Raw genomic sequence first — 23,436 nt, 5'->3', positions numbered from 1 at the left:
CTTTTTTCCGCAGCGTATGTGTCTGTTTTTTTTCTCCAGCCCATATTCCTAACACCTGCTGCAGTTTGTGGCGTTGCAGCAAACTCTGGAAAAAAATGAATAAAACGAGGAAGCCCACATTGAAACTGGGGGATAAAGCAAACTTGCACAATAATGCTCTTACCGCTCCTGCGGCTGGTCGGGAAACGGTTCACGTCACCTGCTCGCCGAGGCTATCAAAACCGCGCACGCGCTACACAACGCAAACCTGACCGTTTTCCCTTTCGGGGCATACACATACAAAGCTACACACAGAGAATCGAAGATCAATGAGCGAGATGTTTTGATGGTGGAACCTTTTTTTGTTGTTGTTAGGCCTTGTTTCCAGGCTACATTTTACGCACAGCTTCTAACCCTGCAGCATTTGTACGTAGTACGAGGGATTTTAACGACCTCACGAGAGTGGTTGGTTGGACAAAGGGAAAGACAGGGTCAGGGGTGTGCGGTGGAGTTGATATGATCGCGCACGTGCCCTTTCCGAGAGCGATCTGCTGTAATGGATTGCGCCCATACAACACTCTCATCTTCGTTGGGACACGTTGGGCACGAGCTCATCGATGATTTCATTTTTATTTTAGAGAATAGAATAGAGAATAGAGAATTTCCAGATCGCTTGTGTTGTATATGGGCCTTCAAAGACCAATTATGAATGTAGAGCTGGTAATGAGATCAGAAGTTATGGCATGAAAAAATGGTTGTTAGGAGAGATGATTTTGAAGTCTTGTATTTTGTTTGGATGTTTGTTACTTTTAAAATGAGTTTGCACCTGTGAGTCAGTCCGATCCATGTTTCGATAAAAAGGGCTAGAACAGAGTGCTGAATAGTCAACGTCCTTTTTATTTTAATTTTTATACAGACGTTGGGAGTAAGCATCGAGCATCTGGGATTATCAAAGAGCTCTGAAACCGACATTAACTAAAACAACCCAACTCAACGCAGGCTCCTCCAAAATCTAACCACTGCGTATCTAGGTGTCTCTCCAGCCGCACATACACACACTCATCTCTCAACCGTCATCCGTTCTACCCTCGGCAGCCAAGCAGCGGAGGAGATCATCACCAATTCATTTATAATTCAATAAACACCTGTACCCGCGCCACCAGCTGATCATCATTAAGCGGCGCGCTACACTATTAAGCGGCGGAAGTCACAAACCGTCTGTGGGCCGATGTACGGAGCGCAGCGGTGTCGGCGGGACCGGGTAATGACCGTCAGAGAAGAAAAAAAATAAAAAAAGAACGAAGAACGCCAGTGCGAAAGAGAAGAGAGAATATGCAGGTAGAGTGTGTCTGGTAGAAGCCGCTTCAGCGCTTCAGGGATGTTCATCAGCACACCATTCCCGCTCTTCTAGGGGATCTTGAGCTAATGAATTCTCGATCGTCTGGCTCATCTATGCGAGCCACCGCAGGCTCCCTCATGCAGGGTATGAGGGCAAGGGATAATGATTTCTCTCTCTCTCTCTCTCTCTCTTTCTCTCTCTCTCTCTTTCTCTCTCTCTCTTTATCTCTCTCTATCTCTCTCTCTCTTACCCTCTCCGTCGCCATGGGATGGAACATTAGCTGCTGTGTCATCTCGCTGCTTCAGCCTCGCTTCAGCACGAGAGCAAATTGGACTGTCCTCCCCAAAAATCAGCTGAGCGTGAACGTGTCCAGCATCGAACCGGACCGCACCGGAGATCAGTGGGGCCTGGCGGGGATTAGTTCGGCGCGTGCTCAGCTGCACAGCCTGGACGCAGACAGGGCAAAGGCCTACAACAACAACAGCAGCAAGCAGCAGGTGCAAACTGGCACTAGGAAGATGAAGCAGCGAGATACACGCTCGAGCGAGGGGCACATGAACGAGCACGTGCGCAACACGTCAGTGGGTTCATCTGCCATAGTACGCTCTCCTTTCTCTTGCGACTGTGGGGCAGCCCGCCGGAGCAACGGCAGCATCGTATCAGCCGATCGTTCCCGAGGCAGGCAACGGCAACAGTTTTATTGTTAATTTTATTTTGTCTTTCTCTCCGGCGCGGCACAACAGCTTGTAGCTGCCACAGCCCTTCCGCAACCTCGATACAGGCTCCGGCCGGTGCGTGGTTCGGGTCGTCGACACTCGAATCGACGAACCTGACGAAGTCCTTGCCAGGGGAAGCCAGCGGCAAGTGGGTAATGGGGTAAGGTTAAGGATAACGGTTTTGGATTGGGTTGGTTTTTGCTTGTCTGTTTGGTTTTTATGCGGGTCGCACAAACGACACATAAACGTTTCCCTTTTGTAACAGCATCAAGTAGAGGAGGTTTTGCTGGATAAAAAAAGTAAAGGGTATCTTGAGTCGGTATCAGGTGTGTTAGGGTGAATTGAAGGCATCGGTACCCGATATGCAGATGGTAAGGTATCGTATAATAAAGGTTTGACTTTTAATTGTACATTGAACGGAGGCAACGGGTTCGGTCCAATGGCAGGATTGACTATCCCACTATGAGTAATAAATAAGTCACTGATAACCAAGCCCATCAGAGATATAGGCAGGACTTGATCGACAACGGCTGATACGCCAAATAAAAACAATAGTGCATCTCTCTGCATTAGTTTGACAACACATCTTAATAAAATACCCGTGTTCGTGTTACGCTCATATTTCGTATAGATCAATCTCATCCACAGAAAAAAATCAAAGAGAGAAATCAAAAAGCTTGCTCAGAGACAACCCAAAGGTATCTTGACATAGGATTATCTGTTTGGAGATTCCATCGAATGAAAACAGATAAAAAATATAAAACATATTTAAAAATAAAATATCAAGGATTGAGCCATACAACTCTGAGTGAAACAGCCTTTTTCTGTGTTACCTAGGGCCTAGTCAGATAAAGTTGAGTTCCATAACGCATAATGCGCTCTGTTAAGAATTACATACGATGTGTTTAATTCTAAACGAAACAGTTGAAGATCATAATAGCTTGATGTTCATTCATTTCCGAAAAGCATGAGCATGTAACAAGAAATATCTACAATGTGTCTTAAAAACGCCGGTACAAAAACCATTTGAAAGTGTCTGGTCGATATGGCTTGAGGCACTCACAGCTTCGTGGTATGATTGTGGAAAGGTTTCCGAGTACCAATATCGCTTCCTAATTACCGTTAGTTTGTTTTCATCACGTTGCATGCCCCAACACTGTATCCAAACCGCTGAAACAAAACTCCAAAAAATATATGCTTCCTCCACCCTCCAGCTACTGAACCCTAGCTCAGCTCATTATGGATTCCGGTTCGGATCAATCAAACTTTTCCTGAGGGTACGTGCGTGAGACAACGCGGTGCGAACGGCAGAGAGAGAGAGAGAGAGAGGGAGAGAGAGAGAGAGGGAGAGAGAGAGAGAGAGGGAGAGAGAGAGAGAGAGAGAGAGAGAGAGAGAGAGATAGCGTAAGATGTCACATTCGATCATCGATCACGCCGACTGGACTCCATCCCGAATGACAAAGGGTTTGGAGGAGGTTCACTCATAAACGGGGACCAACTTTCCCCATCCATTCCTCTCCTACCCAGCTTGTTGGGGTGGGTGGTTGTTGACGGATCCGATACTCCCAAAGCCGTGTCCTCATTTCCCCAGGAAAGGAAATCTTTCGGCGGGCGCTCTGTAGGATGGCTGGAAGCAGCAGCAGCAGCAGAGAAAACCAATCAAAATCGAATAGACGTGCGTGTCTGCATGTGGACCCACAGCTAAATATGGAATGAGGCGGATTGCGGAGGGGGGGGGGGGTGCAGTTTCGGTAACGGGGGGATAGTGGGACACACACAGAGAACCATCGGTACAGGGAAATAATGAATAAACCTATTAAACCGTCCGGGCTCTGGTCAGGCCGGGATTGTGTTGCTGGTGTGGTACGTGAAGCACAATACTAATGAGCTGCTGGGTCGTGCACTTGGATTCCTCCGCTGGCCAACCGATCATCCAACTGATTTGAACAGCCAGAGAAAATCACAACAAACTAATTCATGGGTGCTGCTTCATCAAATCACTTCTGTGGTTTAATAAAATATTATCTTTAATAATGTAAAATTGTAGCTTTATTGTAAATTCAAGCGTTTCCTTTCACCAGATCCCTACAGGCCCAATGCCAGAGCAACATACCAAAGCTGACCCGTTAAGCCACGCCCCTAAATCTCACATCTTGTATTTGGAGTGCGAGTGAGTGCTCCGGCAGAGTTGCTCGGGATGCTGCACGTACAAGATGCGGATGCTGTGATTGGCTAGCCTGAACGAACTTTCGGCTAGTGCTAGCGGCGAGAGTGAACCTTTTTGATTTGGGGGAATTGAATGAAAGCAAAGCAACAAACGGCCGATTTTAACATGCATATTTAATGATTTAAAAAAACTCTACAATTCAAAATTACGGACTTAGCAATTGATATAAGAAAGGCGTATTTTTATTTTTTTTTAATATTTAAAAAATAGTTGCGATTTGAACAATATTTTTATTTCGAAAAATATTTATAATAGTAGTAACTTTCATATAAAATAACCAGTTCTCTATCCTGGGTGACTATGACAATCATACATAATAGCCAGGGACTCGTCTTCTATTTGGCATAACGTCCTTCACGAAATTATTCCAGATAGTCAGTTCTTGCTACGGGGGAACGGTATATTCTACACTTGAACCCACGATGGGCATGTTGTTAAGTCGTGCGAGTTGATGACTGTACCACTGAATGAGGGGCTACTAATTTCCATTTTTCCGAAAAGAAATTGCATGTTTTTGTTTGCTATATTTTACAATTAATGTTTTTAAAGATCATAAGTGAATGTAATGTGTGTGCTATTACAGTGCAAATCAGTGGTGGGAGCTCGTAATCAACCTACCCGATTCCGAATCCGTGCTCGGAATCAATTCCGAAGCCGATTCCAGTGCTGGAATCGATTCCGGAGTCGATTCCGGAGTCGGCTCCGGAATCAATTTTGATGGAACGGAATCAGGATTGACTCCAGAAATGAAATTAGCTCCGGAATGAGAATCAGTTCTTGAATTTAAATAAGGAGTTTCAGAAGCAAAATTAGTCCAAAAATCTCCATGACGATGGATCGTTTACAAGTAAATTCTGATTCTTTGCGGCTTTCAATACCTATTATCATTTGACTCAAACGCCTATTCTTATCAAGATGCCGAAACAGATTCCGTTTCGAAACTGATTCTGATTTCGGATCCATTTACGATTCCGGAGCCGATTCTGGAGCCGATCCCGGAATCGATTCAGGAAACTAATTTCGGACCTACTATCTGGATGTGATTCCAGAAAACTTAAGAGCTAGTCGGAATCGATTCCGACTAAACTTCATTTTTCCCATCGCTAGTGCAAATACAGAGGAACCTCTCATAACGAGTACCCTTTATAACAGGTTTTTTCGTTAAGTTCTCTTTCGCCTCAGCCTACCGTTAAATCCTCCGCTGATCATACGTGTTCTAGATATTTTTTTTTATTCAGAAGTAAATATTCGTAAATATTCTTACCACAACAATTATTCATTTCTTTAATACGAGTGAGTCACTGGAGTTCAGTACACTCATTACGCGGGGCTCCAATGTCATTTTTTCCAATTTTTTTTTAATAGATCGATGCACAAAAAAGATCATCAACCGAAAACCGGTAGTTTTAAAGCAATTTTTTAGATGCATATACTTGAGTAACTGAAATTCGGAGATTTCCATCCAAGGTTTAATAAATATTGCTAAAATTATCCTCTGTATTTTAACATCTAAGCCGGTCTCGTAGTACAGTCGTCAACTCGTACGACTGAACAACATGCCCGTCATGGGTTCAATCCCCAAATAGACCGTGCCGCCATACGTAGGATTGGCTATCCTGCTATGTGGGGAAATCAATTAGTCACTGAAAGCCAAAGCCCACTAGTGGTACAGGCAGGCCTTTTGACCGACAACGGTTGTTGAGCCAAAGAAGAAGAAGAATTTTAACATACCTTCCTTACATGATATCCGCAGCGCAGATCAACCACTATACAAACTAAGCAGCCGCTTATGGGCCCGAGGTTGCGGAAGGCCCAGAAAAAAGTCTCACTGCTCTGCTGGCTTCCTAGCTCATTATTATCGTGCTATTTTTCTGGCTGAGAATACCGCGATAAACCTTCCCGACGGACACTTCTGCAGGACCCAATAATTTTGAAATAAGTGTCAAAGTGTTACATAGTTGAACACATATAAACATCAAGGCCGTTCAGGAATAATACACAAATTCTGTTCCTGAAAATCTGATTCAATCTGTTTAACACCTATAATCTTAAAGTTTTTAATTTATCTAAACCCAGCTATCAAAGTTAAAATGTGGTATTTATTCTTTAATCTTTTTTCTATTACTCCAACAACAGAAGTAACACACAACAACATAAATCGGACGAAGTTGTTACATTTCATGTGTATTACCATGTTAGATATACATACTCCTAAAAAAATCCTGGATTTCCGTGAAGTTCCAATTTTTACCGGTTAGCTAACTGCGCCATCTGGTGTGTATTTATTTGTGGAAAAATGTCCATACGACCTACCCGGATGTATGACCAAATTTTGTATGGGAGTTTGCTCACCCTCAGAATAAAAAGTGTTTATCTTTGGCTGTAACTGCCATATTGATTTAAAACATTCAATAAATATGCCGTATTATATCTACTTAGTAGTATTGAAAAACTATTGAGTATAACAAAAATATTTTTTTTACATTTACCATCCCTTTCTTCTATAACCACGTACGGATATATCACACATTTTGCCACAACCATATAGACTTCAAATTTGTAGTGATAGAAACATGTATTACATATATAGAAAATAGGATTTATTTTTAAGTTGAGTGTTATGTATTTTTTTCACGTAAACGTGTTCTTTAATTGTATAAACGTGTTCCGATGTATATAGTTAATTCAGTTTGAATATGAGTTGAGGAACGATAATAGGATAAACGAATAATTTAACAATATTTAGAATATATTTGACATTTTGGAAAAAAAACAGGCATGGAAAATGGAATGGATAGAATTACAGAAGAAAACAATACATACATAGAAACAGGTTTAACACTAGGTTTACGGAACCCGTCATTTTGACAGAATTTAAACTTGCAGTGAAATACTAAAAATACCTATCGTTTAATCTTGATTTTTACTTTTCGTAAATTTATCATGATTTCACTTCATCATTTTCATAACTTTCATAGATTTTCAGATATATAGGTACATAGGTATACCTATCGGTACGGAACTCGTCAAATTGAATGGGTGAATTGAGTACATTTAGTGTATTTAGTTAAGTTGTTACATTTTTCAACAAAAGTAAATGTAGGAATGAAAGAGAACTATAAACCACTTATTATCATAAAAATTCTTGATAAATTATTTCAATAAAGCGGTCTCAAACGGAATTACAGATCAACCTATTCCTCGCGTTTTTCGTAACTCCCGCAGGCATCGGTCAAAATGTGGCATCACAAAGATATCGGTTCATGTGTTCGGTGCAACAATAGCGACTATTATAATAAATTAGTATTGTGTAGACAATTTTTTATGGAAACCAAAACATGTTAAACGATTCATAATTTTAATAAAATAATTTTTCATGATTTTAACCAATCTTATACACACGTATTTACGTATTTAAAATACGTATTTTTATCCATCCGTCAAATTGACGGGTGTCCGTAGAGATAGGTATATAAGAGACGCCCATAAACCCCCCTCGTAGTGTTAAGGAAGAGATATCGATGAAAAAATAACAATCAAATAGATTTACTAGAGGAAAGTTCGTTCTAAACACTAAATCTCGATACTCTAAGATTAATAAAATATAGAATCAAGACATTCTCGTCTAAGGTTAACGCAATAATTATATAATATGTTAAAATAAAAATAAGATAAACACGATAAAGGAATTAGTAATACAAATATTATTTTAAATATTTGTTCCTAATGAATTAACAAAAAAAAACACATATTTGCTAAATATTTTCAATCCATACGTCTACTAGAACCGAACAGAACCGCTTTTCAGTTATGATTTTGTAGTCCTATACAAAATGTATGACCTACGCAGGTAGGTGTTTAAAGATTTAAGAGTTGCAAATTAGAATCAATTAAAATTAAATTAAAATTTAAAAAAATATAATTTTGAGTTTTTCAATACTGGTTATTAAATAGTAAATAGTAGAATAGTAAAAGGCATATTTACTGAGAGTTTGAAGTCAACACGATAATCACAGCCAAAGACGTACGCGTTTTATTTCATGGATGTGTGAACTTTCATACCAAATGTATAACCAGTCCGCGTAGGTGGTTATAGAACCAAGGGATATTTAAAAAAATGGTATCCCAAATTTTAAAAATACGCGAACTTCTGATTTTTTTTAATCTGAAAGGAAACAAGGCATGCCTTAAATTCCAAGCACAGTGGAGCGCCGATTATCCGGGCTCATCGGGACTCACCCTCACCCGGATATGCGAATAACACGGATAATGAGTCAAATGATATATTTTATCACCAATTCCTGATTAATTTTTGATTTTTTTTTATTTTTTAATAAAAATAACCCAGTTTTTATCAACTTCATGTTTTTCCAATGAGAATATTTGAAATTTGCCATGATTTATAGTGTTTTTTGTTATGACAATGTTATAAGAATAACCGCTCTTTCAAATATCCTCCTCATAAATATCCTGGCAATGTCACCTTTGTATTGAACTGTCATTTCTCAACAGCACGGATTAACGGATTGCCGGATAAAAGGTACCCGGATAAACGGCGCTCCACTGTAAATATCTGAATATTATCAAAAGAAAGTAATAACATAAAGTGCAAAACAAACTCATACATACATACTAAAACATAATTGGGTAGATGGTTATAGAGATGAAGGTTACATTATTTTGCCGCTAACAAACACAACATTTCGTGATTTGTTACCAATCTGCCAAAGACCAAAAGATTATAATTAAAAAAGGTAATACGAAATGCATGCATGCAATTGTAACAATAGATAAATGTATTGAATAGATAGATGAACAGTTTAATACCATTTGCATTACAGCATTCCTTTCGAAGGATCGTACTTCTTCTTCTTCTTTGGCTCAACAACCGATGTCGGTCAAACGGCCTGCCTGTGCCCACTTGTAGGCTTGGCTTTCAGTGACTAATTGATTTCCCCCCATAGCAGGATAGTCAGTCCTACGTATGGCGGCGCGGTCTATTTGGGGATTGAACCCATGACGGGCATGTTGTTCAGTCGTACGAGTTGACGACTGTACTACGAGACCGGCTCAACCGGAAGGATCGTACAATAATACAAAAATCATTACCGGCAGCACGCCTCTTTTGCTCGCATGCCTAGCGCTTTGAGTTTGATCGAGTGATACATTTTTCTTCACAATAAACCGAACCGAACTTTGAACTTTAATTAAATTTGCTATACACATCAAAAAAGTGAAAAGATAATGTAAATAATCGAAATAAACTATTTCAGAAATCTAAATGCTCCTTATGAGCGGTATAAAGCGTACACTGTCCCTATACATATTGCAGAATGGAATGGCGCGTGGTCCGAACAGCATAGAATCTTAGGCATCGCAGCAAAGTCAAAGTCAACGCCTGCAGCGTAGGGCAAGCCACCTAGTCCCATTCGCTATCGGCCTGCTGCCAGTTTTCGACGAACGGTTTGTCGAGCGCATTGATCATTAGATTGCCACAGTACAAACATTCGGACGAGATGATGGCCTCGATTTCGCTCTTGAGCTTTTCCTTGTGTGAGATGGGCGCTACGGGGGCGGCCTCCAGTGCGTTGGCCGATCCTACTCCAGCCGATGCAGCACTCTCGACCGCGTGCTGGGCCGTAGCGAGCGATTGTTTCAGCATCGTCAATCGATCCGACATTTCAGGACCTAAAATCAAAACCAAATCGTAAGCATTTATTTTATCGTGCTTTTCACAGTAAAACAATAAAAAAGCGGAAGCTTTGCAATCACACCGCCGTACTCACTCAGGTACGGCAGCACCTGGCGCTCGAGACAGTCTGCATGGAACTTGTGGCCGCAGTGGAAGACGAAGAACGGTTTCAGCATCAGATAGATGCCGCAGACGGTGCACTGCTCCTGTGCGCTGACCGTCACTGATCGGCTGCGGAAGGTTTGCAGCTCCTGCCGGACCCGGTTGGCGGACTTGGCTGACTCTTCCATGTCGCGTCGCTGCTCCTGTATCTTCACGTTGTACTCCTTCAGCGAGCGGCAGATCGCCTCCTTGAAATGGTCGATGCGCTGAAAGTCGGAAAAGTAGGGCAGCAGGTCCTCGATCCGGAGCTGGTCACACTCCTGCAGTATGCCAAGCGCTCGCTGGACTTCCTCGTCCCGCGTGCCTTTGATTTCGTGCTCGGCGATCAGTAGCCAGAGCCGCTTGCGCAGCACCCGATCGCTTGGCTGTGCGGCCGTTTGGCGGGCGAGCTGTCGGGCGGCCTCGGCATCCTCCAGGGTCAGCGCTAGCCGCACCGCCGGCACCCACATCTCGAGCAAGCATTGCAGGAACACGCTCGCCGGCCGGATATCGTGCCGGAGCGCGATCCGCAGCGCGTAATGCGGATCGTAATGCACCATCGTCGTATCGCGGCCCTGCGACTCGAGAAACGTGAGCAGCTGCTCGGGAAAGTGCACACCGTACAGCTGGATGAGATAGTTGTGCAGGGCCGGCTCGACGCAGCCCCGCGAATGGATGCAGTACTCGAGGTAGCGCACCGTTTCGTGCGCGTGCTGCGGCGTATCGAGACAGAGCATCGCTGGCATCAGCCGGACCGGATCGAGCCGGTGCCCCTGCCCGATCAGCATGCTGACCGTGGCTGCCGGCAGCACCTCCATCGCGATCGGCGCATACTGGTAGACGAGCTCGGGCCGGTTCTGGGCACTGAGCACCCCGAGCGCATCCTCGTACCGGCCCTGGTTAATGTACTGCTGCAGTACCGACTCGTAGTCCTGGTTGATCGTGGTCAACGCGGTCAGATTGTGCGTGTCGCCGTACGATGCCATCAGGTCGTAGATGGCGGTCCGGTTCCGGCGCACGCACGCCATCACCGGCCGGCTAGCCATGAACGCTTCGAACTGCTTCTGCAGGTCGCGCGTCGCCTTTTCGCCCCCGCCCGACCCGCGCTGGTGGGACAGCTCCACCAGAAAGAGCTGCACGATCCATACGATCAGCATGGTGATTTGCGTTTTCTCGTGCGGCTTCAGCTGCCCGAGCCGGTTGCGCAGGTAGAGCAGCAGCGCTTGGTTGCTGTTTTTCTGCAAAAACTTCAGGCACACCTCCTCGAAGCTGAGCTGCGTTTCGGAGAAGATGGCCGCCGCTTGCAGGTAGTCGCCGGCGTAGAAGTACGACTGCGCCTGCTTCACCAGCACAATGTCCCGGTGGGCCGGATTTTTGTTGCAGTACTGCAGGGCGAGCTCGAACTTTTGCCGGTCGGCGTATAGCCGCCAGGCGTTACGCTGCTCGTTCACGATCTGCAAATGGGGAGGGCGACAGCGTTAGCATGCGGCCGTAAGCTCCACAAACGAACTGCACCCCTTACATTACCTTGTAGCGAAAGATCAGCTTGTTGCTGTACACGAACGTAACGTTCGAGCGGACGTCCTTCACGATGTTGATGAGCCGCCCGTACTGCTCGACGAAGTACTCCTCGTACACAACTTGATAGTCCAGCAGTGAGATCGCACTGACGTGGTCCGCGTACAGCAGCAGCGCGTGAAAGTCGGTCAGTATGAACGAGAGCGGACAGTTGGTGCGCGGCGCCACCTTGTGCGAGTTGGTGGCGGGCGGCACGTACCGCGGCTCCGGGTACGTGATCAGCTCCTTCTGCACCACAAACTGGGCCTGGTTGATGGCAGGATCGATCTCCTGATAGTTGATGCCGTGCTCCGTCAGGCAGCCGAAGCTTTTCGGGAAGTCCTCCTCGTAGTTGAACACCAGCTTCGGCCAGCTGCCGGCACTGGCTGAGCCGCTGCCAGTGCCCTTGCTGCCACCCACCGACAGCTCCTCGAAGTCGCGCAACTGGTCGTCCACGTTCTGGTACGGGCCGAACACCTTCTGCAGGTAGCCGCCGAGCTTCAGCTCCTGCGCTGCGGTGGCTGTCGAACCGGCAAGCGAACCGCCACCCGACCGGATCGTGTTGTGGAACTTGTACAGCCGGTCCACCGTCAGCACCAGCACGATGCAGTGCAGGCTTTTCTGCTCCGTCTTGAGATAAAACTCCAGCCCGGTGATCGGGCGCGGCTCGCCCTTGCCCACGTCGAACGCGTGCCGCACGTTCTGCTGCACCAGCTTGTCGCCACTTTCCAGCCCGACCTCCGCCTCCCAGATCACACCGTGGGCCGTCCCGAGCAGTATCGGCCCGGTGCTCGTCTCGGACGTGTTCACGTGGTTGAACCCGACCGCGGTAATTTCCTGGTCCTTCAGCTTCGTCACAAACTTGGGCTTGAAGCTGTTGCGCTGCAGGTAGAGCAGCTCGGGCGTGAAGCCGGGCGATTTGGGCAGAAAGGTGAGGAACAGGTGCGCCCCGAGCGGATCGACGTAGATGCTCGACGGACGCAGCCCACCGATCGTCTTGTCGATCGGCACCTCGGTGAACTTGTCCGGCTGCTTCAGGTTCATGCGCAGCACGGTCAGGTTGGTCATCAGCATCATCAGCCAGTCGTTCTGCACCGAGAGGAAGAGGATGCCGGACGGCAGGTTCAGGTTCATCTTCTGCTTGGTGAAGATGGGCACCTCCTTCCGCGTCCGCACGCTCACGTACCCGGACGTTTTCGGCTCGGCGCTAGCATCCGGATCGGTGGAGCTTTCCCGTATCAGGTCGCTCGAGTACTGGTCGAACATGGACGCCATCGCGACACCGTCACTCCGGGGCGCTGTCTAGCCAAAGCGGAAGCGCGATTCGGCACAAGCTAGCTGCTTTCGGTTTTTCGAAGGAACAACGATTGCTTACACTTTGCAGTGGGTGGAAAGTGAATCACTGCCGCGATATGGAAAACGGTCGATAAAACTGCGACAGCTCACAGCTAAAACCCAAAATACCCAAATAATCTTGTCAACAGCCCAACAGATGATAAAGAAAGAGTTTGCTTGAAAACTATGTCAATGTATTTCATTTTCTTGCAGCAACGAATTCAAATTCACATTGAAAAATACGTTAACCGTAGTCCCAATGACCAAATTTACACCTTCATCTCTACGACCGTCATACCCGAGTGCCTCATGCATGTTGTATGGGAAGTTATTCTTTTTCAAACTAAAAATTCAATAACTTTCGTTGTATCGAAAATAATAAGTTCAAATGTTGTACAAAGGTACGGACATTAGTCTTATTTACTTGAATGAAGAAATGGGAGTTTTTAAATCTTGTTGCCTTTTTTAAATACTGTTTTAAATTTTGGCAATTCGCCTTTTAAATTTAAGATTTTTCTGTTGTTCTATGTGAAATACTTTGAATGTACCTTTTTCCAATCAATTTTGAGATGATTTTCAATTAATAATTCTTTTTTTTTATTGCTTTTGTATATTATTTTATATTATTATAAAAGAAATAAATAAATCATTATACAAATTCTACTAAATTTCCTACGCTATTTCCTACGATAGTATCTACGTTATTCCTACGCTGCATATTTAATACCTGATATGATTTGTCAACTGGAACTGGAATTATATCGGTTCAGACCCGGATCAAGTATCGTTCCGAATCCCAATACGCAACAGTTCCAGGTATTCCAGGTTCAGTGAAATAAATGAAATCGGGAGCTGTTTCTAGATGGGTATGGGTTCAAGATCGGTTCCAGGACCAGTATGGGTTCAGGATCAGTTCTTGGGCCGGTATAAACAGTATTGGTTCCAGGACCGTTTTGGGTTTAGTATTGGTTGCTGGACCGGCATTAGGTCATGTGCAGTTCATGAACCACAAAAGGTGATGTTTTGGTGTAAGGACCAGTATGGGCCTGGTTTTGGTTTTAGGTCTCTTAAGGGGTCGTCTTAAGTTCCTAATTTTAATTTAGTTTCGAGATCATTGTTTTCGGATTACTTTTTACAGTAAAGGAGAACTTGGAAATTAAATTGCGTAAGCCATGTAACCAGGCCAAATGAACTAGCATATTACAAAATATTTAAAAAATAAATAAATGAAGCTCTAAAATTCCCATTTTTTCAAAAAACTAAATAGGACTAGTGCCTTTGTCTTTAAACCAAATTAGAAATTTTAATATTCATTACATAAAAAGTTATTAAAATTTCAAATTTAAAAGCTATCATTTGCCATACAAAATGTGTGGGATTTCCGAGTATGCCGGTCGTTGAGATAAGGGGTATAAAAACATAATAAAAATTTATAGGAATTTTTGGAAAATAAGTTCATCATGCGCCCTTAAAATAAAATTAAATTATTAAATTTAAATTTAAATAAAATTTCCGAAAGATACGTGAAAAATTTAGTGGCTACCATTTTTCAATAAAAATATCAGTGATATCAGTTTGAACATTAAAATCATGCCCGGGTATCCGGTCTTAGAGTTAAAGATTAAAAGTGCAAATCATTCTTGTCATAACGCAAAACGTGCGAAAAAAAACAAGCTCGTGAAAAAATACGGTTTGTCGAATAAAAATGATAAATGTGATTAAATGTATGCTCAACAAATATAGACGAAAGAACTCCGTTGGAGCCAAAGCCTCTATAAACTATTCAAACAAATATGCTCAACAAACACTAATTACTAATGTGTAAATATCCAAATGTACAACATAAATGACACGGACGGACGGCAACGACAGTGCAACAGTGTGTGTTCTTTTCTGTTCTTTCTAAAATTTTATTTCCATAAAACTGTATCGCATCAGCTGAGGGTTGAAAGTAGAGGTAAACAATAAAAGGTGTAAAAGAACTGCTTCACCACTGTTCTGCCCCTTTTACCCGCGGGAAGTGTGGGACAGCGACCATTTGCTTCCCGATTGCAACTCTTCTCTACATAGTAACTCCTACTAGATATGGCTTTGGCATTCACATTGTGTAGTATATCTGGTGTGTGTGTGTGTGTGTGTGTGTGTGTGTGTGTGTGTGTGTGTGTGTGTGTGTGTGTGTGTGTGTGTGTGTGTATCTCTGTCCCTCTTTATCTGTCTGCTTGTATCTGCTTCTATTCTCCACCTAGGCGCGCATGATTATTTCCAGTTATTTCACTAATCGTAATTCCATTTCTACTTTTATCGCCCATGTTCGATTCTCACTCTTGCGTGTTAACGTTCCTTCTTCTCCTGTACAGCTTGGTTTGGCCATGGCGAGAGGGTAAAAGTCCTACAAATCTGGCGCACGTCTATCTGACCCATCCACACATGTGCAAAGAGCATGTTTAAGTGTGTATGTAGTTTTTTTGTTCATGTGGACACATCGCTATATTAGCCAGGAAACCATCTACCATTCATTCTGTACACAGTCGCAATTAGAAAAATATCACAATAGAGATAGCTTTAATCCTTGTTTTTGTTTGTTTAAAGAAAAAACGATACATTTCCTTAAAGCTGTCGGGTGTGTCTCCGGCGATGCTCAACAATAATTCGGTTGGTTTCGTTGTCTGCTGACGAAGTAAGTTCAGTAGAGACACCTCGACCAGGTGGAATAGAGGAGGACAAGGGAAGGGATACTGGATGGTTAAAGACAAACAAAAGTTTTCTACAATTTGATGGACCGTCATGGCGCGGCTCCTCTAAAACCTTTTACATTCTTAGACCCTAATATAATATGTATCTCATCCCCTTCCCTCCTCCCCTCGCACGCGCCTATTTCACCTTATTGAAAAGTATTTCACTACTGTCTGCTTTCCCAATGTCTTTTCAAGTATTACTAATCTCTTATCACACCAGCAAATTTTGTTCTCGATTGGCGTTTGCAGCTGTGCGGCACAGCATAGGGTCCACCCTCCTCTTTAAGTAGTATTAAAATTCATAAATTAAAACCGCACATGTACACCTTCTACTTCCTGTAGTTTCGCACAGAATATTTTGACTAACTGCCGACGACTGCTGTGACCTATGGCGTGTGTATGGCCACTCGGAGTAATTCAAATCGACTGACTTGTTGCGCCCCTTTATGTAGTAGTGTTCTTTGTTGTCCCAAACAGTTTCAAAGTCCTGATCTAGCAACGTTCAAAAAACGGTTCCACAGAGACCGGCGTTGAAGTATCAAAAGATCACTTCTGGTGAATCCGACTCTGCCACCCCCAATTGTATATAGATATAGACTGTATGTACAATATGCTGTTAGATGTGTAGGTGTGTTCAAACTTCAAATCCCAATCCGGACACCCTTTCTACGAATGTGTTCAATTCACTGCAAATTCAACTGTAATGCTTGATTTCATCGTTCTTCATACTGGACTCCCCGCTGCAGCACGACGCTCCAGAGGAAGTTGATTCGTACGCCGGAACCATGTTGTACTCCACCGTGGGAGAACAAAGGCAACATTCCTCCCTCTCTTTCTTATCAATTTTCTCCTCCGCCCAGTTTCGACTTGATTTGTTCGCTGGCTCCGCTCTGCTAATACCTTCTTTAGCGGAATGTTTCAGAAACAAACACAACATTGTTCCAAACCTTCCTAGGCACCTCCCGTTCCCTCACCATCGTGACAGACAAACGGAGACGGGCCACGGGTTTCAAACGTCCACTGACACAACGTCCCCATTGATCGACGAGTTGGTGGTGCTGGTGTGCAGCATCTTGTTCCCATCGTCGATGAACGTTTCCGTCTCCTCGTACAGGTACGGGGGCACCATGTGTTCGCGCCGCCGCCGCTGGTAGATGACGCCGAGCGCAAACACGCTTACGATTGCAAACGACGCAATAAGACTGCCCGCGAAAATTACTGCAAAACATAAAAGATTGAAAAACAACAATAAACATTTGATCTCCGTGTTGCGCCCTGTGACCCCCGGCGATGCGGTGTTTGTACCAGCCTAACCCAATACTAACCGGCAATAGTTTCCGCACGTGTCGTCGCATCCGACGAACCCCCGCCGTTCGGATCATTGTCGTCGTCGTCGTCACGCGAACCATTGCGTAGTATGTGCTGAATGTGGTTCACGTTCCCAGCCAGATAGTTCGGCGGCGCGAGGTTTAGTATCTCGCAGAACAGATAGTACAGATCAACCGTATCGAACGGTTCCACCGTCAGCTGCTCCCGTATCGCTGGACCGTACGAGAAGAAGATGGAGTTCATGGCGAGCTGCGCATTATCGTACCCGTGCATGCCATACTGCGTATCGGGTGTCACTGTGTGGGAACCATTCGAGCAAAACGGGTTAACAATTATTTTTTCACATCTCTTAAGGGCAGGAAGGTTCTACTAAGACGTAATATAGAATTTTGTCCCTGGCGGACAACGGGTCCTAACTAGTGTTGGGTAAATTTGATTCAGATTCATGGATCAGAATGAATTTTTGGAATGATCAATTGAAGAACAATGAATCTTGATTGAAAATATTCATGAATCTTAAAAGATTCATGAATCTCAAATTATTCTTATATCTCGAAAGATTAATGAATCTCTAAACTTTCATAGAGCTTGAGCTTTTTATTATTCTTCTTCTTGGCGTAACAATCTACGGGGTCATGGCAGCCTATACAGGCTCTCGAGACTTCTTGGTAATACTACGCAGCCGGATAGTTTATTTTGCACGGAGAGACGGTCCATGCAAGGTTTGAACCCCCAACGGGAAAGTTTTAGGTGGGATTGGGTAAATTCAATATTTTGAAAAACATACATCTCTAAAGATTTATAAATCCCTGGAGACATTCATTCAGATTCATGAATCCTTGGAATATTTAGAAATTCATGAAACTTTGAAGATTCATGAATCTTAGAAGATTTGTGAATCTTTAGAAATTCATGAATCTTTGAAGATTCGACTCGAGATTCAAATCATGCATTACTGAAGATTCATATGAATGAATTTCAACGAAAGATTTATGAAAATTTACACTAGTCCTAACCCATGATCAGATTCTCTTCCGTTAGGACCCCGCTGACGCTTACAGTGCCAGACCAAATTTGTTTCCATTACATTTGGATGGGGGACAAAACATTTTGAAAATTCACAATATAACTAGAATATATGTGGCTAAAATATATTCATCAAAGGAATTGTTAGTTTCAATTTTTATTTTACCATTACAATGTTTTTTCAATATCTCATCTTTTATCAGAAATTAAGATTTATAAACAATATTCTCTGGCTATCATATATGATAGCCGTGGCCTTTCAGGGAGCATTACTGACTATCATATAATATAGCCATGCCGTATTTTAGAGGCGTATTTTCCTACAAGCGGACTGAGCGGTCGCGTAGCGCCCCGACCTAAAGGGGGTCCAAGCTAAACCTGCACATGTTAGTCCGCCTTTATAAGCGATGTTTTTTTAAATTGCAAATATGAACGGAAAACTAAATCTGTCTGTAAGTAGTACATTCTAACAAGTCCGTGTATTTTATGTGTTGATAACGTTGATAGCAATCAAAAGTTGTTACGAAATTTGGAGATAATTTTTGAAGGCCTAAACAAACCTGACATACTTTTGCACTCTTCCATATAATATTATATATAAAAGCTCACATGACAATAAAACATGAATAAGATCCTGGGTTGTTTAATGTAATTTTTAAAGAACTTTGTCAATGTTCTCGATGGCAAGGACGACAAATACGCAAGTACAGGATAATTATTGTCGGACACTTGGATTTCAGGCAATTTTTATGTATCTGTGAAAAAGGAAATCACACAAACTTTGTTCAGTGGCTTTCACCTCTCATATACATGATTGAGCAAATAAATGAATTGCAAAATCTTATTTACAAATACAAAAGTATAAATGATTAAAATTTGGATTTCTTGTTATATTTTCCAAACATGCCTCTAGAGTGGGTGTACTAGATTTGTCAGGATGTTACGGTGGTCGGGGCGATCTCGTGGTACAGTCGTCAACTCGAACGACTAAATAACATGCCCGTCATTGATTCAAGCCTGAGATGGACCCGTCCCCCCGTTGCAAGGATTAGTTATATCCGGTAGCGTGGTAATGAATTAAGTCTCGAAAGCCTATATATGCCGGCATGTCCGCGTAGGACGTAACGCCAAATAGAAGAAGAGAAAAGTATAGTGGTCAAATTGGCCAAGGTCAGGGCAACTAAAACAAGGTAGACCAACTCGATCAGTACCGAAATTTGGAAAGTCTGGAGTGTGTTAATAACGACAGTTTATCATTTCATTGCTTGATTTATTTCTATATACACCATTTTCGAGCTCAAATAAACAATGTTAAGCTGCTTTTGAATTTTGCCCAACTGTAAGTAAACATTTGACGTCCAACTGAATTGCTGATGCCTATCTGAATTTCGTTCAATCGAAACTAACAAGTGAAACCCCTAAGTTGATCCGTTTGCTGTACGGAGTTTAGACCTTTGGTTGTGCCTTCATTTGCACCTTACGAGGTTTTTTAATTTAACTGTTATAAACAAAATAAACGAACCTGGATGATATAAACGTACGTTAATATTATAGAAAGCAAATATTCAGTACCAATTGAATAATGTTCCGAAAGGCATCAGTATTTCAGTTGGACGTTAAATGTTTACTTATAGTTGAACAAAATTCAAAACAATCTTCACTTTGTTTACTTGGGTTCGAAAACGTAAGACTCTTAGCTTAGAAAGGCGATCAAATGTGTATTTGTTTTCGAATATAATTTTGAAAAATTGGCACTACCGGAAACAACGATGATGGACATCGTTAACATATGCAAAATATGTAACCCTAATTACACGCAGACTATGGATACCATTAAAATGATGTAATAATCGCCATAAAAAGGACAGAAGAAAATTAATCCCTAACGAATTCAGGATTATGTATTTGGTATTCGTAAAAAGATGTTATTGAAAAATGCGAATAGTGTATTGCTTGTTGATATTGATACACTTTGGGGACTTGGGCACTAAGGAAACTAGGGGCCCCGATTTAGATCTCCCGCTAAGGGCCAAGAGATGGATAAATCCGCCTCTGGCCACGGCACTAAGGGTGTTGAGTAAATTATTGCAACTTTTAAATTAATTTTCACGAAACGCTATAACCAGTATTCGCCGTTTCAGACACCTCGTAGGGTTTCCTGCCGATAGGGGGCATAACCTTGCCAGACGGTAATACAATACGCTGAGCTGCGGTTGAAAAAAAATTGAACTAATCCTTTGACCCAGGGTCAGACTTTCAAGAAAACCCGAGGCCCCAGCGAGCGTTACTGGAACAACACAGGCACACAGCTACCTACCTTCGACGCCAAAGTGCTTCCGATAGTACTCGACCGTGCGCCACATATCGTCGAACCCGTACCCGTGTTGCGCCACTGCCGTAATGGGGCCGGTGCGGCGCGTGTTGTTGTACTGCCACCGGGCGGGCAGATTCTCCACCATGTACACCTCGAACCGGCCGTCCGCATCGGCCGCCCGCCGCAGCTGCCGGTACAGCTCCGACCGGTCCTGCTCGACCTTCGGCACGATCTGCAGTACCGGCGTGGAGCCGTACGTATCGTACCGCAGCTCGGCCGACACCAGCGAGGTCAGGTTGATGAAGTTTTTCGGCATCACCGACTCCATGCCGTGGTCGCTTAGGTGCACCACGTTAACGCGCTCCGCTAGCCGCTGCTCGGCGATTCGCGCGTGCAGCTGGCGGGTGAAATCGTTCAGCTTCACCACCAGCTGCTCGATCCGGTCCGACTCGGGACCGTAAATGTGGCCGTAGTAGTCCGGCTCCTCGATGTAGAGCATGATCAAGTTGGCGGGCCGATCCGCGTCCCGTATCCACCGGAACACCGTGTCGAGCCGGTCGGTCCACGGGATGGACAGATTGAACGGTTGCGTGTGACTGCAGGTGAGGTTGCGCGAACCGTACCCAAAGTCGGACCCGGGCCACATCATGCACCCACTATATCCTCCGGCATACTGATTGAGCGCCTACGGAGAGAGAGAAAGAGAGAGAGAGAGAGAGATGATCGTTATATGGAGTTCAACCTTTTTTGTTTTCATTGCTGCCCGGGAACATCGCACTCAACTCACCCATATCGGTAGCAGCTCCGGATTGAAGTGAAACAACTCGTACGAGTAGTTGAGCGGCCCCTGGACCGCATCGTACAGTCCGTTCGCCATCACGCCGTGCACGTTTGGGTAGACGCCGGTCGCAATGCTGTGATGGTTCGGGAAGGTTTTCGTGGGGAAGACGTTCCGCAGATGCGTGCTGGTCGTGCCGTTACGGCGCAGCTCGTTGATGTAGGCGGAACTGTTGCGCTGCAGATACTCCGTGCGGAAGCCGTCGTACGATACGACGATTAGGACGGGCGGCGACTGTGCCGACCCGCTAGCAGCGGCTGATCCCGCCACCGTCCCGCCGGAGCTCGCTTTCCCGGGCAGAAGCAGCAGCAACACCAGTTGCACCACCTCCAGCACCACAACCGTGGTGGTCATGGTCTACTCTACGGATGGATGTGTGCGTGCGTGTACGTGTGTGTGTGTGTGTAGCTGTGTGTTTTCAGATTCGTTTGTGTTGCTTCGTTTTCGCCGTAGCGTTTTCGAGGTTGTTGTTGTTGTTTTTTCGCTTTGTTTTCCACTCGCTGCGACTGTTGCTGTAATCCTAAAACAAAGAAACACTTGCGTTCTTAGCACGTACCATCACCAACACTTCCTTCTACTTCTTCTAAAGCTCCCATCCGCATGCACACACTTGCATAACCTTCAGGAGGCTAGCAGGGTTGGGAAATGGACAATTATGTTCCAGTCCCCCCTTCCAATCCTCTTCCTTTGCTGTGGTAGAGTAGGTCAAACCATCGCTTACCCGTTTCTCTGCTCCGAACCTGATCCGTAGCACACCTGCACAATCCCGTTCCTCGCTCACACAACCCTCCTCTCCTCGTACTCCACAATCACAGCTGACAGACAGAGTCTCTACGCGGACATGATTTTGCCCTTTTCCACATGTGCCGTCGAAGGGCTGACGACGGTTTTTGATTGATGCGCCCGATTTACTCACAACTTCACCAAGGGGGAAGGGTTGCGCGATGTACACAAGGTTGATTGCAGCCGTTGAAAGGGTGAAATTGTATCGTGTGTGTGTTTTCGCGGTAATGCACCTGTTTCTTCTGGTCGCGTTGTTGCTGTCGAAGAAGTAATGCACACACAAACACACATTCACACACAAGTGCGCGCGCACAACACACAGTAGGGCGAATGTGAAAGAGCCGTGTTTCAAGCCGGCTTCAAACGCGCTCTCCGCTATGGCGGGGTTGTTATGGGCGAAAATTCACCTCTCGCACAATGCTTTTGTTAGATATAAGTAGATAAAATTAAACATAGTTGGAATATCATTTGATTTAATGGAAGACGAACGAGCGACAAGTTTTCATTTCAAACTAAAATATTGTTTATCTCATCTGGTGAACCTCGAACTATAGCGCCTAAACGTGCGATGTAGGTCCCGTAGCTGTCAAATAACAGATGATTTTGATTGATGAACTAGATTTGGAAGCGCAATTCTCCCTATTCGTTTTATTGGTTCTTTTCAGCTGTCCGTTGCCAAACTATGACCAGCTTTTCTGAACTTTCATATCTTTAACCAAAACTAAAACTTTACTTCCTTAACCACCTGTCCCGGTAGGTCATTTTGAAATAGAGTGTGCAATTATATTTCCGTGAAGACGTACCTTTCACCTATTTTTCAATTTCTATGGTAATAATAATTGTTTTTATGTTTTAATGGTATGATTTGTGATTTTGAGTTACATAAGCTTAAATCATAATAAATCGTTTGATTGAATCTAATGGATCGCCATGTCATCCTGACCATCGGGTCATACAGTCCTACATAGAATAATTTTGAAAAAGAAACTAAAGAATTCAAGTACACGCTTATACTAGATAATTTGGCCAGGTTACAGGGCTACGAAACTAAATTTCAAAGATCCGTTTTATTGTAAAGAGTAGGCCGAAAACAATGGTCTCGAAACTTAATTAAAATGAGGTACCAATTAAGAGACCTAAAACCAAAAACAAACGTTCACTGGTCCTGACACCAATACATCATCTTTTCTGGTTCAAGAACTGCATATGACCCGACTGTAATGTCAAGAACTGTAATGGCGGTTTTGAACCTGGTTACTAAACCTATGTTGGTCCAGGAATCGATACCGAACCCAAACCGGTCTAAGATTTAATACTGGTCCTGGAACCTATCATGAACCCATACCAGTCCAAGAACTGATCATACCGGCCCTGGAACTTATCAACCCATATCAGTCCTAGAACTGAAAGTAAAACTATAAAGGA

The 23,436-nt window shown here is 43.9% G+C and overlaps 2 protein-coding genes across 2 annotated transcripts; both read right to left on the bottom strand.

The window, feature by feature from the left end:
- Positions 1 to 8,545: 8,545 nt before the first annotated feature.
- Positions 8,546 to 13,138, bottom strand: LOC120953543 (vacuolar protein sorting-associated protein 18 homolog). The gene is made up of 3 exons (XM_040373601.2): positions 11,622 to 13,138; positions 10,048 to 11,548; positions 8,546 to 9,949 (listed from the first exon to the last, which is right to left on the bottom strand). Exons 1-3 carry the CDS (start codon positions 12,924 to 12,926, stop codon positions 9,681 to 9,683), a joined length of 3,075 nt encoding a protein of 1,024 aa, XP_040229535.1. The 5' UTR covers positions 12,927 to 13,138; the 3' UTR covers positions 8,546 to 9,680.
- Positions 13,139 to 14,872: 1,734 nt separating this feature from the next.
- On the bottom strand, positions 14,873 to 22,314 carry LOC120949611 (bis(5'-adenosyl)-triphosphatase ENPP4-like). The gene is made up of 5 exons (XM_040367018.2): positions 21,950 to 22,314; positions 21,178 to 21,748; positions 20,394 to 21,075; positions 17,047 to 17,346; positions 14,873 to 16,939 (listed from the first exon to the last, which is right to left on the bottom strand). The coding sequence occupies exons 2-5, from the start codon at positions 21,580 to 21,582 to the stop codon at positions 16,731 to 16,733; spliced, it is 1,596 nt and encodes a 531-aa protein (XP_040222952.1). The 5' UTR covers positions 21,583 to 21,748; positions 21,950 to 22,314; the 3' UTR covers positions 14,873 to 16,730.
- Positions 22,315 to 23,436: the final 1,122 nt, after the last annotated feature.

The sequence above is a fragment of the Anopheles coluzzii genome, chromosome X (genome assembly GCF_943734685.1).
Source record: "Anopheles coluzzii chromosome X, AcolN3, whole genome shotgun sequence".
NCBI classification, from domain to species: Eukaryota; Metazoa; Arthropoda; class Insecta; order Diptera; family Culicidae; genus Anopheles; species Anopheles coluzzii.
Note: the sequence above shows the minus strand (reverse complement) of the source record. Positions and strands in the feature narration are given on the sequence as shown.

Bases quoted from the DNA above. Each gene is read 5' to 3' on its own strand.
- LOC120953543 (XM_040373601.2), bottom strand. From the start codon at position 12,926: ATGGCGTCCATGTTCGACCAGTACTCGAGCGACCTGATACGGGAAAGC. The intron at 11,549-11,621 runs GTAATGTAAGGG...CCCCATTTGCAG, and splicing joins AGCTGATCTTTCGCTACAAG to ATCGTGAACGAGCAGCGTAA. The intron at 9,950-10,047 runs GTGAGTACGGCG...TTTTGATTTTAG, and splicing joins CCAGGTGCTGCCGTACCTGA to GTCCTGAAATGTCGGATCGA.
- LOC120949611 (XM_040367018.2), bottom strand. From the start codon at position 21,582: ATGACCACCACGGTTGTGGTGCTGGAGGTGGTGCAACTGGTGTTGCTG. The intron at 21,076-21,177 runs GTGAGTTGAGTG...CTCTCTCCGTAG, and splicing joins CGGAGCTGCTACCGATATGG to GCGCTCAATCAGTATGCCGG. The intron at 17,347-20,393 runs GTAGGTAGCTGT...GTTCCCACACAG, and splicing joins GAAGCACTTTGGCGTCGAAG to TGACACCCGATACGCAGTAT.